The 15,561-nt window shown below is 43.9% G+C and overlaps 2 protein-coding genes across 2 annotated transcripts; both read left to right on the plus strand.

Moving 5' to 3' along the window:
* Window positions 1-3,221: 3,221 nt before the first annotated feature.
* ndnfl (neuron-derived neurotrophic factor, like) lies at window positions 3,222-11,990 on the plus strand. The gene is made up of 4 exons (XM_068717078.1): window positions 3,222-3,820; window positions 6,613-6,868; window positions 8,309-8,433; window positions 10,107-11,990. The coding sequence occupies exons 2-4, from the start codon at window positions 6,690-6,692 to the stop codon at window positions 11,534-11,536; spliced, it is 1,734 nt and encodes a 577-aa protein (XP_068573179.1). The 5' UTR covers window positions 3,222-3,820; window positions 6,613-6,689; the 3' UTR covers window positions 11,537-11,990.
* Window positions 11,991-13,153: 1,163 nt separating this feature from the next.
* dnajc9 (DnaJ (Hsp40) homolog, subfamily C, member 9) lies at window positions 13,154-15,238 on the plus strand. The gene is made up of 5 exons (XM_068719922.1): window positions 13,154-13,469; window positions 13,877-14,017; window positions 14,300-14,554; window positions 14,717-14,803; window positions 14,897-15,238. The coding sequence occupies exons 1-5, from the start codon at window positions 13,296-13,298 to the stop codon at window positions 15,002-15,004; spliced, it is 765 nt and encodes a 254-aa protein (XP_068576023.1). The 5' UTR covers window positions 13,154-13,295; the 3' UTR covers window positions 15,005-15,238.
* Window positions 15,239-15,561: the final 323 nt, after the last annotated feature.

Raw genomic sequence — 15,561 nt, forward strand, 5'->3', positions numbered from 1 at the left:
CTGATTTGTGATGGCTGGCTTGCATCATTCTCTCTCTCTCTCTCTCTCTCTCTCTCTCTCTCTCTCTCTCTCTCTCTCTCTCTCTTTCTGCCCAAGGGACTCTGACAGCACAGGAGCAGATGGGCGACTGGTGATGACATGTTGTTAAAAATAAGGATTCCTGTTAACCCGTTGTCAGCTAGCACACCCTCCCTCATGTCCCCCCATTTCATCTCATCTCACTCTGTCAATTTCTCATTATCGCTTTCTCTCACTGTCAGTCACCCTTTCTCTCTTTGCTTGTGCGCAACTGTCCATGTAAGCTATTACTCAGTGCTAAAGCCAACTAACTGTGGTAGCGAAAGCACGCAGCCCGAGACCCCCCCGACCCCAAGAACATGATATTTAATACATGGTTGTCATAAAGACGGCCCCGCTTGCATTATGCATGGCTTGTAAGCAGACATCCATAATAGATGAAAAGGCCAGTTTTGCAGTTTCTTTTCATGCAATTATGCCAAATGAAATTTTAACTCTCACTTTCTGTCGCTCTCTCTTTCTGCGTATGGAGTTTGTCCGGCGACTGTATGTCGATCAATTATTTAAACGGCAACACAAGAGGAGAGGAGCTGTGCGGATCAAAAGAAATATTCAGGCCAGTCACGATGGCGGTTAAACAGGGAGAAAGAGGAAGTGTGTGAGAGCTTGTGAGTGTGTGTCACCCAAGCTTGTGAATCAATTCCAAGTCTGACAGATGTCCGACAGATGTCCGAAGTCTGACTACAACGTGTTTCTCAAATCACAAGAAAAACTGCATAAAAGTTGTTAGAACGCAGCTCATACACAAAGTTGTACGTGTGCAGTAATCTCTCAAAGGTTAATCACCATCCAATCTTCAAAAGCAGCCGCCGTATCGTTCTCTGCCAGATTGCCGACTTTCAGAACTTCTTAGGGACTGCAAAGTGGGCCAGCGAACGGAGAGGGATACAGACTGGTGGCTTTGAAAGAGAGTCCAGCAAAGGGTCCTCACTCAAAAAATATATATATACCAGTTGTGATACAGTTATTAATAGCGCTCATATGCCACATTTTTTTTAGTCTTCTTTGAAGTAATGTTGAGGACAGAGAAAGAGAGGAAGGGAGCGAGGGGGTCTATCCGATTTTAACCTCCGGTCAGACAATATTCCCTCAGGGTGGAGTGGGTCCCATTCAGAGCGACCTCAATAGCCCTACACTGAAGTACCTGCTGAATAAGTGAGAAAAGGCCCCATCCCAGAATGGGAGAGGGGGGGGGGGGGGGAGTTAGCACACAATGTGGCGAGCCTCTTTCTATTTTCCTAATGATATTGATTAAAGAGCTCAGGAGAGAGAGAGAGAGCCGTACATGAGGCCCACCATTGTGTGGAGATGAGAGGGCTGCTGGAGGGCTGCTGGGGTTGGAGAGCTACTGATATGAATGCTCCCAATCCTCTGAGATCTACACTCGGCCTATAGGTGAAGGACCTCAAGCCTTCGATATGGATGTGCATATACAGACTTTATAGACAGTCTTTGTCCAGTTCAATACATTGTGCTCTCACTATAACGTGCAGATGCACAGTTTTTTTTGTTTCAACTCTAAAGTCATTAGGATTCACACTGAAACCAAGCCTCAGGCAGCAAATACAATCTACAAAGCATACTAGCAAATGCAACAATTTTCTCTAACTTCAGCCAGACTGAAATCAAGACTGCAAAGGCTTAGATGCAATAAAATATGCAGAGAGAGAGCGAGAGAGAGAGAGAAAGTGAGGAGATGTATTGTTAAAGGGATCGTCTGTACAGTAAATACTAGCTAAGCTAAGCTAACTAGCTCAAAGACTAGAAACAGGAGGAACAACGCACATGGGAGCAGAAATCTCCTGGGGTTTAGGCATTAAATCTATCATTAGCTTTAGGAAAGCATCATGGTTTTGTTCAAAATAAACTCTTTCTGACAAAAAGCCCTGAAGGCAAACTTCTCCCATGTGCACAAACAACTAGCATGGCACTCTCACAACCTGCCAAGAAATTGTCTTGCGCATAACCCCCAGATATTTTTACTTTACTTTGGTTTTGTACTGATTAAACAAACAAGAGATTTTGTGGTAATTAGTGACGGATTTTGTTACCTTAAGACAGAGACAGGCTAACTGTTTATGCCTGTTTCTAGTATTCATGCTAAGCTAAGCTATAGCATTATCTGGCTCCAGATTCACAGTACAGATGTGAGAGAGGTACAGTATTGATCCTTTTGCAGAAGAATTGAACGATTTAAACTTAGTTTAACTATGCCTTTAACATGAATTGTAAATGAGAATGATGTATTCTAGTTTAGTGTTTTGTCAAATTATGTATGGTGATATGTAAGTATAGCATTTTGCTGCACTGTACTTTCATTTTTGGAAGACCTGATCCCTAAATTTATTTAAAACTACATGCACCCTAAAATCCACTGAAATCCCAAAGAGATGTTACTCACATTTGACAAATAGCAGACAAACTACATGCATTTCTTCATGTGGTTCAAACTTGTAGCTAAATATTTGAGCTCTGAGTAGCATGAAGCACTATACAAAATGGTATGAGATAAGTCATCAAATATCAAATAATTAGTACACAACTAAGTAATGATGATTGTGCGTCCTCTTTTAATTTTTTTTTATTTCTTATCTACATAATTTTTCTAAATTATGTTCTAATGTATTCATTAAACGGAAACAGATGAAGGCTAAAAGATGTTTTATGTTGCCGCCGCACTGTTTGAAACATGTAGAAAGTTAAATTTTACTCTTTTTATTTGACTTTGTGCAGTTTTTAATTCAAGCACAATAAATATTTGCATAAATCCATTAAGCCTCTGATAGGCTGTCCTTCCACATAAACAGGCAGTCTAAGCACCTGATTGAACAATCGATAAGGGCACAAGGACAGTGTAACCTCCAACATGCTGTCTGAAGCCCTCTCCTGCAGAAGTTATCAGTCAGAGAATGGTTAATGTAGGCTATTTAACTTTTACATCACCTCCCCCTTCCCTAATGCTGCTCTTGACAACTCTCTCTCTCTCTCTCTCTCTCTCTCTCTCTCTCTCTCTCTCTCATCACTCTCTCTCTCTCTCTCTTTCTCTCTCTCTCATCACTCTCTCCCTCTCTCTCATTCTCTCTCTCTCTCCTCATCACCACCCCCATTCAGCGACCTCACCGCCAGCCCCCTCACACTCACCCACTCGCTCCCTCACTCTCAGATTGCATATAGAGATACACAAATACACACACACACACACACACACACACACACACACACACACACACACACACACACACACATGAGCCCATTTGAATTGCAAGTGAGCTCTGTTCACCACAAGAGGAGGTAAACAGAAGGAACAAGTGAAAAGAAAAGGAGGAGGAAAAAACAGTGACGGAAGGAAAACGAGAAGAGAAGAGAGGGACACAGGCTCCAGTGACCGGATGACATTCACACAGTGTTTAGCAGGACAAGCCTCCACGTGTAAAGGACTGACAGACAGAGAGTGAGGGGAGTGTCTCGGGAGCCTTGCACCAGAGCTGGGACAGCCCCGAAGGGACACCTGAGCCCTGAGGAGACACCTCCTGAAGTAGGGAGTGAGCAGCACCCCATGGGAGACGGAGTCAGAGGAACACCCAACAGCAACCTGCTGTCGCTCCTCCTCTCCTCGCGACCGGCTCTCATCCCCTTCTCCTCCTCCTCCTCCTTCTCCTCCTCCTCCATCCTTGCTCCCTCTCTCATTTGATCCCATCCCTCACTTCCTGCGCAGGAGAGGGAGAGTGTGCACTGAGAGAAGGTAAGGATGCATGCATGTTGTTGTCCTTGCAGAGCATGTGTGTGTGTGTGTGTGTGTGTGTGTGTGTGTGTGTGTGTGTGTGTGTGTGCGTGTTTTTGTCAGCGTCTCATATTTCATAGTTCATATTTTAAATTTAAGTCAGCAACTTGTTCTTTGGATCAGTTATTTGTGTGTGAGTGTGTATGTGTGTGTGTGTGTGTGTGTGTGTGTGTGTGTGTGTGTGTGTGTGTGTGTGTGTGTGTGTGGCTATGGAGGGTTTTAAAAAAAGCTGAGACAGATGCGGGGCACTTTTCATTTGTTGCAGGATCGTTTTCATCTTGACAGCATGTTTTAAAGGCCGTGCTCATCTGTTATGTGCATTTTATTGCTCACTGTGTCTGTCTTTTCTCTCTTGACTACCCAAAATTCTCTTGTCATTTGAAAGGAAAAGTATGACTGTGGAGTGGGTCAGTGATCACAGAGAAAGAGGAGTCATAAAGTATGTACCGAGAAAGGGCACGATTCTGTACCAAAGTGTGAGAGATGCAGGCACAAAGGGACAATGAAAGTAAGGAAGACAGGAGAAGGGTTAAAATATTCAAATGTAGATGCAGCGCGGTAGAAAATCAGCCGTAAAATCCTATCAAGTTCCATGGTCATTGCATTTTTCCCCGCCATCATCTCGTCAACCCCCACCATGAACCACAGGCCAGTTCTTTGCTCGTAGTAGTTTGGGAGGGGGGGGGGGGGGGGGGGGGACAACGGATCCTGCAGGGACCACCCCATGCCATTTAATCTGTCCCTGCCCACAGATAACAGAAGGCAGATGGTCCTGCCAGAGCACAGGGAGATAGAAGATAGTGAATACATTGTGCAGACAGATAGCACACAGCACTCAACCTGTACCTCTGAAACTGAGCCTGCATCAACTTCTAAATGAGGGGGCCAAACGAAGTGAAAAGCAGGCAGTAAAAGAAGGACAGAGAGGGAGAGAAAGAAAAAAGACAAACAGAGCAGGGATGAAATATCTTTAATTAAAACCCTAACAGTATTTATGCACTAGGTCGACAGTCTGGGATACACATAATGGAAATAGGAAACTCATCTAAAAGAGGAAGAAAAAAAAAGAACAGAGAGTGAGCGGGACCATCAAAGTCATGAGCTCCTGTGTTTAAAGGGGAGTGTGTATTTATTTATAGAGGGCGGTGGTTAAGTTCCCTCTCTCTGTAAGACCCAGCCTTTTTGCCTTATGAAAATTCAATTGGCCATAATTTGCTGAGGAGCCGTATGCATATTTCATCAGCGGGTGCGTTTTGAAGAAACAAGCCCGCCAAGCTTTTTTTCTGTCTTCATTTTTTATCAAGACTGAATGAGGGGGAGTGTGAGGTTGTGCAGCCGTCTGGTAACATGTGATACATTAGACACATTCGACATGGGGGCTAAAGTAAACACCAATCAGCTTCATGTGTCTGGCTAAAACACCGTCACAAATTCATTGCGACCTTGTTGCATGGTTGTTTTTTCCCCCCTCTGATTCCAATCTTCTCTTTTCCAGTTGCACTTTCTCCTCTTTTCCTCCCTCCGTCTCATTCCCTCTAATTACTGATCCAACATCCTCCTCTTCTTGCTCTCCATTTCCACAGCCTTCTCTTCCTCAGCCTCCTCTTCCTCCCCTCCCTCCCCTCCCATTTCAATCTGCCTCTCTCCCGCTGCATGTCTCTCAGTTAAAGCTTTATGGGTCGTTCACTCCCTCCCCACTCTTTCTTTGCAAGGATAATGAGCAGGCGCCTCTGCGTGACTTTGTAGCTGTGCGACGGTTTGTGAGTTTGGATCTCTGCGTGTCCCGGGGCCCGAAAGACTCAGATGTACCGTCTGTAGCCGCCTCCATGGTTCCACTGTGATTGTCATCTGATCTATAGGGCACAGCACTGACATTATACACCTTGTTAGAGGAAGGCGGGGAGTGTGTTTGTGACTCTGTGACTTTGAACAAATGTGTTTTCTCTGGGGGGGAAAGAGGAACAGTGAGACCTGTAATCATCCTATCCACTATCACTAAATCACAGCCACACACACACAATCACACAGCCGTATATAAATATACACATGAAAAAAAGACAGGAGAAAGAAAAACCGTAAAGGAGTGTGAAATAAATAGAATAAAAGATAGAAAAGATACAGAAAAATACAAGCTCTTGTTAGGCGTTTCATGCTGATTGGATCTGACTGCATCTGAGCACCTCCAGGTGTTGTTTGTGCACCTCGCTCCACATCAGCATGGCGTCACTTTTCTCCTGATAAAATGGCTGCTGAGACCCACGATGAAAGATATTTGGAGAACAAACTCATTTGAACTCCACCGACTAAAAATAGAAATGTCGATGTAAAGGCAATGACTTTAGAGTGATTAGAAACCCACATTTGCATTTTGAAAAGTATTTTTTTACAGTGAGTTTCACACTGTGCTATACACACACACACTCACACACACACACACACACACACACACACACACACACACACATCCCAGAGTAATATAGCATGGCAATTTCTATTCCTCTGCATGAATAATTCTGTCTGAATAGGATAGGATGTTTTTTCATATCAATGAATCATCAGCAGCCGCTACAGCTCTTTAGTGTATGAATAGTACAGTAGAAATTGAACTGAGTGTGTTTGAGTGCTTTACCGTGTGTGTGTGTGTGTGTGTGTGTGTGTGTGTGTGTGTGTGTGTGTGTGTGTGTATGTCTGTGTGCGTGTGTTGCTGATGGGCTCTGATTGATGTCCTTGACCTTTCCACCATGTGTTCTCAGAGCCCGGGAGAGATATCCAAGACGTGGTGACTGAGGAAAGTCAAAGAGCGAAAGAAACAAGACAGCAAGAAGCAGCGATGGCGCTCATGTCCCTGTCCTGGTGTCTCGGTGCAGCTTTGGCTCTGTTTTGTGGCTCTCCGTGGTCCCAGGTGCACTCCGCCCTGGCACCTGAGAACGAGGTGCCACTTCGCCCAACAACGTGGTTCCCAGAAGGAAAGATCACCTCTGTTACTCTCCCCAAAGGACGCACTCGCAGGTAGGTTAACAGAGGGACAGAGGCAGTACGCAGCCAGGTGGTCTAGTTGGATCTAGTCTATTCAGATAACTGTCAATGTTGATAAATTTTTATCTTATCTTATCTTATCTTATCCTAACACATCATAGTTTATTTGTTGATTATATTTTGTATTATTAATCAGAATCTGCAAAGTAAGTTATCAAATGAAAAGTAAAACGTGGAACATTCTCCCTCTGAAACACTGATGTTGCAAAGATGTTTTTAAACCTCAAGACCGCACTAAATGGCTCCATAACAGTGACAAAAAGTGAAGATTATCCCTTCTTTGCAGTTAATTTAAGGCTTATGAATAAATCCTGAGGGCTGCTCATCAGATGTGCCCTTGTTTCCACTTCAATAACAAGTCACCAGCCATCCACCAACCACCTTAATGGAGACGGTGGCTGATTCCAGCACCACTGTAGCGAGAGGGAGAGGAAGTGGAGCCCATTTGGCCTGAACCCTACACAACAGTGCCAGCGCCTGCGTTCTGAAACTGGGAGCTGAAAAATTGCATCTCCCCGTGTGCTACAGTCTGTCCACCGGTGCAGTGATGCAGAACCACACGGCAAATAATGGAGGGAAAACACTGATACAGAAAGTAATCACTCTATTAAATAAGCCGCAGAGCGCCCTTGAGAATGACGGTGTCGCACATCTGTTTGAAAACCGACCGCCATCTGCACAGAATCATAAATAATGATGTTTGTAAGGATGGACAACTAATATTTACAAACAAAGAACCCGGCAGTTGCTTATTAATTTCAGGAAAGCTAACTAGCTGTGAAGAAATGACATGTTAGATAACTGTTTGAGTTCAAAAGAGACAGACTTCTTATTCAGGCGTCCTTTGTGGAGGAGAGCAGTTCAACATTGACTCGTGAGTTAACAACGGTGGTTATTCGAATCAAAACAAGACCCGACCACCACAGCAGGAATGTTATATGTCCTTTAACTGCCATCTAAAATGAAAATCTGTAATCCAACAGGCAATAACATCTGATCACAATAAGGGACACAATAGTTTCTATGCAAAGCACGATCCCAGATAGTTACAGCAAACAGGCAGATATCCATCTGAAACTGTCAATGCGGCCTTATCGTCTGATCCCCAGGTCACCTCTCCTGATCCGCTATCAAATGACTGATCAGCATGTAGGCAAATGGAAAGACAGCGACTGGCACCAGCTGCCGCGATTCAATTTTCAAGCTTTTGGAAAAAGAAAACGCTAACCAGCCCACCGTATCTGCAAAATCGTCCAACAAAATGACAGAACGTTGCACACTATGCACTGGAAAGATATCTTGTCTTCTCATCCATCACCTCGCAGCTGAATTGAAACACGATGTAATCTTTTTGACATTTCCTGTGATGAATCAAACAACTTCTCTGCGGTTATCTTCGGTGTTCCTCCACAGGCTATACTTCACTCTGAAGAAGAAGGCGCCGGCGATGTCGGTGACTGTCAGCCCCTGTGACCTCCCGATCGAATGGAGCTTGGCAGCCCGCACCCTGAAGGACAAACCCCTCAAGAACCTGCAGTGTGAGTGAACAGTAAGACCACAACCTGCACCTCCAGACACCCGCCTTAGCCTGAAGATCACCACCACATCTAGCTCAGCCAAGACAATCAATTAGCTGTTATCATAAGAGATAGGGATTTAGTAGAGGGCAACGACTCTAATCTTACTTTACTTTGTGTTTGTAGAAGAGAATTTTCTTTTTGGAAGACGTTGTAGGACAGTAGATATGATGCTCAAACTATTAAAGGTCTTATATCGGTTTTGTATTGCTTGTTTGCTATGTGTTTGCAGCCTGGAAGTTATAGCTTTAATTTACGACTGCTGTTATAACATTTATAGACCAATAAAGTGATTCCCTTCATCCAATCACATCACAGCTGAGGCCTTTATTTTTCAAAATGCTGGATTGTCTCCAAATTTCTTTGTCACAACTTAAAGGTAGAGATAAGACTTTCTACATCTTCTTATCAGCACATTGTAACAGTTTGTTCAAGTTCAAAGCACCAGAAATGCTATATATGTATTCTAAATGCCAACCGCTATCTCTAACAACGACAGCTACACTGAGTGTGATCATATCTGATTGTCACACTGACTCAAATGTTATATGAAGCTTTGGATTTGGATTTCAAAATCTCATAAAACATTGAATAAACAATGAAAAAGAAATTGAGCTCTTGGTCTGAAATATAAATATTGGCTTAAAACCAATAAGTGCTCAAAGTAAATCAAAGTAATCACATTTCTAAGCTAAATAAGAAAATATAGCTCAGAGTGTTCCATGAACACTTTTTCCAGGTTAACTGAAAAGGCTTCTCTACTTGGTGAAATAATGTTCTGAAGTTCTCAAATGACACATGAATCATTCAGTCAGTGGGTTCGTGGGTCCCCATCACCAGCCTGAATTATTCACTTTGATTCTGTAACATTTGGTCTCATTTGAGAAGCAATTTCTCATCTCGAGAAGCGATGAACAGTGGAGACGAGTGGTGACGGGTTTTTTTCAGGTTTATTTGACGGTTGCGTCGTTCAAGTGAAGAGTGTGTACTTCAAAAGGACAATGACTTTAGGTATGAATGGAAAAAATTAGCACCCGTTTTTGAAGTGGCTTTTGACATTGTATTTATGTATTTGTTCATTTCTGAGGTGTTAGGGTTTTCTTTATATCAGCCAGTATCGGTGCGCTTTGTTTGTTGTTCTTGTTTTATGCAATTTGCAGTGCTTAATGTGACACGCAACCCCCAGAATCATTTTAAAGGTGAAATACAGCGTGTGCTTGTACACAAGTATAACCGTGTTCACACACCTGGAAACAAAGCAGAGAGAGAATTTCTGTACTTTGTTTGTTCAATTACGATTGCTGCTCAATGATTCACAATTCTTTCTCCAACTTTTTTTCTAAACTGTTGCTGCAAGTATTGTTTCAAAAGTTGAACTACCGGATGCAATATATCCGCTACGTCACTGAAAAGTCCATTCTCAGTGTATGTGCACCAGAAGCAACTGGTCTCATCACACTAAGTTGCAGATTGGACCACGATTGGTTTCCAAAGTTGTGAAGTCACAAAACCTTCCCTCTTCATCAGATGCACAGGGAAGGTCAAACATCCAAACGAAGTAGCGATTAGCAACAACACATTGATCATTTCGATGAGTAGAAACATGTTTTCATTTTATCTGTCTTTCCTCTCAGGGAGCTCCAAAAAGAGTATGCCCGAGGTGTGGTGGCGAGCTCCTGGGACTGAGGAGAAAATGCACAGCTTCACAGGCAATGCAGTAAACACCTACAAGGGTCCTTCCTATCCTCAGGCTTCCATCTACATCCTGAGGCTGCGCTCCAAACAGCAGAACACCAGAGCTACAGTGTACCTCCATGAAGGCCCGGGGCCCTCAGGCGCCTTCCCTCTCCTCCCAGCTGACCCCAGAGTCCACACGTTAGGTGTAGGCATGACCAGCGTCACCCTCAGCTGGGCGCCCAGCGCCTCCATAACCAGCTTCCCGCAGACGCAGAAGAGCTACGACTACTGTGTTCTTGTCAACTCTCAGCGAAACTACCCCAGTCTTTGTGCCGCACAAGAGGGCACGGGAAAAAAGAAAGAACAGAAAGAAGAACAGAAGGAGAAGAGGAGGAGAGTGACAGTGTGGCCGATTCTGAAAGAGTGGTGGTGGCAGCAGTGGGACTCCTATCCTGAACCCCAGAGTCCACCTTCCTCCCTCACCGATGAATATGCTGATCTCCAGTGTGCGTGTCAGGGGACAGAGAGCGTTTGCACCGTCTCCGAGCTCCTGCCTGACACCCGCTATTACTTTGACGTCTTTGTGATCGACAGGCTGAACGGGACCAGCGCGGTCTACAAGGGGGCGCTTGCTCGAACGCACGAGGAGGCCCGGACGGCTGTCGTCGCTCTGAGAGAAGGGGAGCTGAGGTGGGTGACCTTCCGCGACAGAGCCTCCAACTCAGAGCAGTTCTTCAGTTTCCGTCCTCGCGGCTGGCAGCAGAGTGGCCTCCTCACCTTGCAGAGCTGCGGCGGAGGTGAAAAGATCAAGGCCACCGTGTCCAGTAAAGGCCAGGTTTTGACCTCACAGGCCGTGGGGGGAGATTTAGTGCACATTTGGCTCCAGGGAAGTCCGTCCTATCTCATCCACTTGGAGAGAGAAGGAACGACCACAGAACCGGCTCTACCAGGAGGTCTGATGGCCTCGGTCAAAATGCAGACCTCCTCAGCGTACCACCGCAGAGGGGTCCCATCTCTGCCCTCCACTTTGCAGATCAAATCCTTCAACCGGTTGCGTGGTTGCAACAGTGTCACCCTGGCGTGGATGGGCACAGAAGAAAGAAGTCTGTACTGCGTGTACCGCAGAAAGCTGGGGGAGCGTGAAGCTGAGGCAGGGGGAGCATCAGCTCTAACTGCGCCCTGTCTGGGACCAGAGTCCCGCTCTGACACCGAGAGGGTTCTCTGCAAGTATTTCCAGGAGCTGAATCCTCGGCGGGCCGTCACTACAGCTGTGATCGGGGGCCTGGAGCCAGGGATGGCCTATGTGTTTGATGTCTATCTAATGAGACGCTGGGGGATTCCGATCAAGTACGCCAGTAAGATGGTGAAGACCAGAAAGGAATGCTGAGTTGCCGCCCCCCACAGGAGGTTTTTAGACTGTCCCAGTTTAGGGGGAAATGCATCGGCCATGGACATGCTGAAAAAGACTGACCATGTGAACGAAGCCATTTGACTGTTGTGGAGAGACTGTTACCATAACAAGGACATATTCCCCCAGGAGGAGCAATGGTTTTTGTTCAAACTCCACTCGCAAGTGGATGGAAAGCATATGAGAAGGATTTGCACACCAGCAGACGTTCATAACATTTACAATACAGCTCTTGTGCTTTTTGTCATTTTGTTTTTCATTGTTGATCATGATGATGATGTGCCAGTTGTCCAAGTGCTTATTTTTGTGTCGAAGTACAAAAGACAGAGGAGGTTTGTGATGACAAAAAAGTCAATATAAAAACAACAACAGAGACTGTGCCAAATATGCAACAGAAACAGATGGGGCAATAATTGGATAACATCTGAGAACAGGGAGGGCGGGGAGGGGGGGGGGGGGGGGGTTGCAGTGTATATCTCTAGTGCTGCATATTGTACAGGCTTATAAACACAGATGGGCGCAATCTACAGATGCTTAGTTCAAAGTCAGTGTGTATCTTTGTGTTCTGCTTTCGCATGAAGCAGTGAAAAAAGACTTAGTGACTTGCCTCATTGTCTTTGATGTATTCTTGTGCTGCTTCAAATGCACCAATAAATACTATGGGTATCTGTACGTTCTTGACTGAGTGATGCATGTATGGAAACTGGACGGTCAAATTAGATTTCCTTTGCTACCAAATTGTTTTCAGATAGCTTTCACTTTTACTGTAGTAGATGAAGCCCTGTGCAGCTCAGTGCCATATTAATATGTGACATTAAATTCATTTTTTGTATCGATTGCATGTGTTTATTTTGGTAACTAGATGGGGTTGCATCGGAAAGACCCAGGTTGTAAAATATATCGCAGGGTAACTTAAATACTGTATCCTCTGTTGCTTGAACCATGCAGTGTCAGGCATTTATCTTTCTTAAAGACAAAACTGTCTTTTTGCTGTCAAGTATTCTTATTTATATTTACAAAGCAACCCTATAGGCTGCAAAAGATAAATCAAATATTATCTCACATTTACACTATTTTAGCAGTATCATTCTGATACTTTTAAGTGAGTAAAGTATGTTAGTAAAGAATCACGATTTTAAAATATGTGAAGTCACGTTCAGTTAATCGTGCGTTTAGGATCAATGTTACAACAGTGAGTTTAGATTGTAATTAAGGAGTTAGGATTAGATTTGAAATAAAATAAGGTTTAATTCATTCATTATTACCAGAGTCAAGAGGAGTGTTTATATTTATTCCAGGCTTTGTCACAGACTGATCACATTTAGTGTCACTTATAACTCCACGAAATCAACATAAACATAAACAGTAAAGATCAACACGGTGTTTATATATACGTTTAAATAATATCTAAAATAAGGTACGAAAAGGTAAAAGACGAAGTATTTAATTTATTAACTTATCCATTTAAAAACCAGCCTCCATCTGTTGTACAGTAATGTTTTTTTCATGCTTATTACGTAGTCTGACGATATCGATAATGAGAACCAATAAGAGGCGTTTCTTCTTGAAACGTCACCACGTCGCCGGACGCACGGATGTACGCGACAGGCCAGCGCGCGAAATAGATATCACCAACAAAGGGAAAGCAAGGGAAACGCCTTACCTATCCTGGATATTTAGCCACAAAACTAAACTTTAACAATACATACTTTACCGGATTAACGGTAAAGCTGTCGGGATGGGTTTGCTCGAGCGCTGCCACGAGCTCTTCAAGACCTCGAACCTTTACGAGGTGCTGGCCGTTAATAAAGAGGCGACCGAGACTGAGGTCCGGAGGAGCTACTACAAAGTGTCGCTGAAAGTCCACCCGGACCGGGCTCCGGAAGACCCACTGGCCACGGAGAAATTCCAGGTGAACTCTCGATGGTGGCTGTCGAACACACAATGAACACAACCTAGCTTAACGAGCTACCGTTAGCTAACACAGCTAGCTAAGTACAACAGTGAGTAAACACAGCTAGCTAAGTACAACAGTGAGTAAACTCCATTTACTACAGTTGCCCCAAACTGTATAGATCAGATATTATGCAAGTGTCTGTGGATCGTTTTAATTGTCCAGTTAATTAACTACTTGACAGATTACTACATACTACTACATAGCATTGACAATCCTGTTAATCCTATATTGTCAGGTAAAAATACCTGCTCATTAATTGCCCACCATGTGCTAATCAATCTATATTTGGATATATATTATATACCATACTTTTTGTTGAGGCCTGCAGATATGTGTGTAAATCTCGCCTTTTCCCCCTCCAGGTGTTGGGACAGCTGTATGCGGTGCTGAGCGACAAGGAGCAGAGAGCTGTGTACGATGAGCAGGGGACGGTGGATGAAGAGTCTGATGTCCTGAGTCAAGACCGCTGCTGGGAGGACTACTGGAGACTGCTCTTCCCCAAGGTAATGGAGCACAGCGGGTGTTTACCTTATTGTTATAAATATGACTTCATAATGAGTCTCTGTGTTATACGTGCAATGATGTGACACCCGGAGTGAGTCGCTCGTATTCCAGGAATTGTATTATAAATGTACAGTAGATGGGGATCAATGTGGTGTCACCTAACCTGCCATTCAACATGAATGTACCCAGGGATAATAGTGGATTATTGCATACATAAACGTAATTGTACTGCCTTGACCAGCAGCTGTCATACGTGCTTCTCCTCTGCATCCTTCTCCCAGATTACGGTGCAGGACATCCTCGAGTTTGAGAATAAATATAAGGGCTCTGAAGAGGAGCGGCAGGATGTGATCCAGCTGTACGTGCAGCACCAGGGAAACATGGACGCCATCACAGCTTCGGCAATGTGCTGCTCCCAGGAAGATGAGCCCAGGCTCTGCGGCATCATCCAGGCCGCCATCGAGGGCGGAGAAGTCACAGCGTTTCCGGCGTTTACGAAGGAGAGCGACAAGAAGAAGAGGGCTCGCAGGAAGAGGGTGAGCAATGTGTTTGGGGTTAAAGCCACAGAATCCTCACAGCTCATATTTGTTTTTCTAGATATTCTCTCATGATTGTTGGATGGCCAAAAGACTCCAACACCTTTTACACTTTTCTACGTATATCAATGTCCGTGATGTTGATTGCAATTAACCTTCCAGGCCGATAGGGAGCGACAGGAAGCAGAAGAAATGCAGAAAGAGATGGGGCTCGGTGATGAGGATGACAGTCTAGTCATGATGCTTAAGGTAACGATTGCACATGTATGAAGTTGTTCGAGGAGTTGTTTGTGTTTCTCTCTCTAAAAAAAAACAAAACATCTTTTCATTCTTATTTTCCAGCAAAAACAGAAGTCCAGAGAGCAGAATTTCAATGGTTTCCTCTCCGACCTGGAAGCAAAATACTCCAAAAAAAGTGGGCCCCAAAAAGGAAAAAGAGGGAAAAAGTGAGAAGCGTTGAGGCTCTGGTTATAGCAGATACAATGTATATAAATAGTGGCACTTGTTAGATTAATAAGAGAATTCGACTCTCATGTATGAGCAGAGTTTGTCTGCTTCCTTCTGTATGTTCTTTGTCTGTTCTCACTGGCTTTTCATGTGACGCTTCTCAAAATGTAAATGCATCTTTTATTTGTTGTCTTTGTTTTTTTTTGTCAAAGTCTTAATAAAAAATGAATAAATGTATATACTTTGTCAGTACTCAGTTTAATATTTTTTTTGTATAAAATCGAACAAAAGAAAATGCATCGAAGATGAGCTTTGATTTTCAAGCTTTGTCACCTGTGTCGCATGGCTGTCTGATATAATATTCTATTAACGAACGAAACTACCCTGATGTCCCCTGTCAAAGCATCCCCACATGGCTTTGCTCAGGTAATGAGGAGAATGTACCTCAAATAGTCATTTGTACAGACATGATGAATGAAGTTATTTACAGCTTCTATTCCTACATTTATCTTGAGGTGTAAATGTAAAAGCATGTGGGCTACAGAGATGTTCAGTCACCA

The sequence above is a fragment of the Cebidichthys violaceus genome, unplaced genomic scaffold, assembly GCF_023349555.1.
Source record: "Cebidichthys violaceus isolate CVI_PGR_0920_01 unplaced genomic scaffold, fCebVio1.0.p SCAF_10, whole genome shotgun sequence".
NCBI lineage: Eukaryota > Metazoa > Chordata > Actinopteri > Perciformes > Stichaeidae > Cebidichthys > Cebidichthys violaceus.

What these genes read in the sequence shown, in the direction of transcription:
- ndnfl (XM_068717078.1), top strand. Translation starts at nt 6,690, where the DNA reads ATGGCGCTCATGTCCCTGTCCTGGTGTCTCGGTGCAGCTTTGGCTCTG. An exon ending in CCCAAAGGACGCACTCGCAG is followed by an intron (nt 6,869 to 8,308) that starts GTAGGTTAACAG and finishes GTTCCTCCACAG; the next exon opens with GCTATACTTCACTCTGAAGA. An exon ending in ACCCCTCAAGAACCTGCAGT is followed by an intron (nt 8,434 to 10,106) that starts GTGAGTGAACAG and finishes CTTTCCTCTCAG; the next exon opens with GGAGCTCCAAAAAGAGTATG.
- dnajc9 (XM_068719922.1), top strand. Translation starts at nt 13,296, where the DNA reads ATGGGTTTGCTCGAGCGCTGCCACGAGCTCTTCAAGACCTCGAACCTT. An exon ending in TGGCCACGGAGAAATTCCAG is followed by an intron (nt 13,470 to 13,876) that starts GTGAACTCTCGA and finishes TTCCCCCTCCAG; the next exon opens with GTGTTGGGACAGCTGTATGC. An exon ending in GGAGACTGCTCTTCCCCAAG is followed by an intron (nt 14,018 to 14,299) that starts GTAATGGAGCAC and finishes TCCTTCTCCCAG; the next exon opens with ATTACGGTGCAGGACATCCT.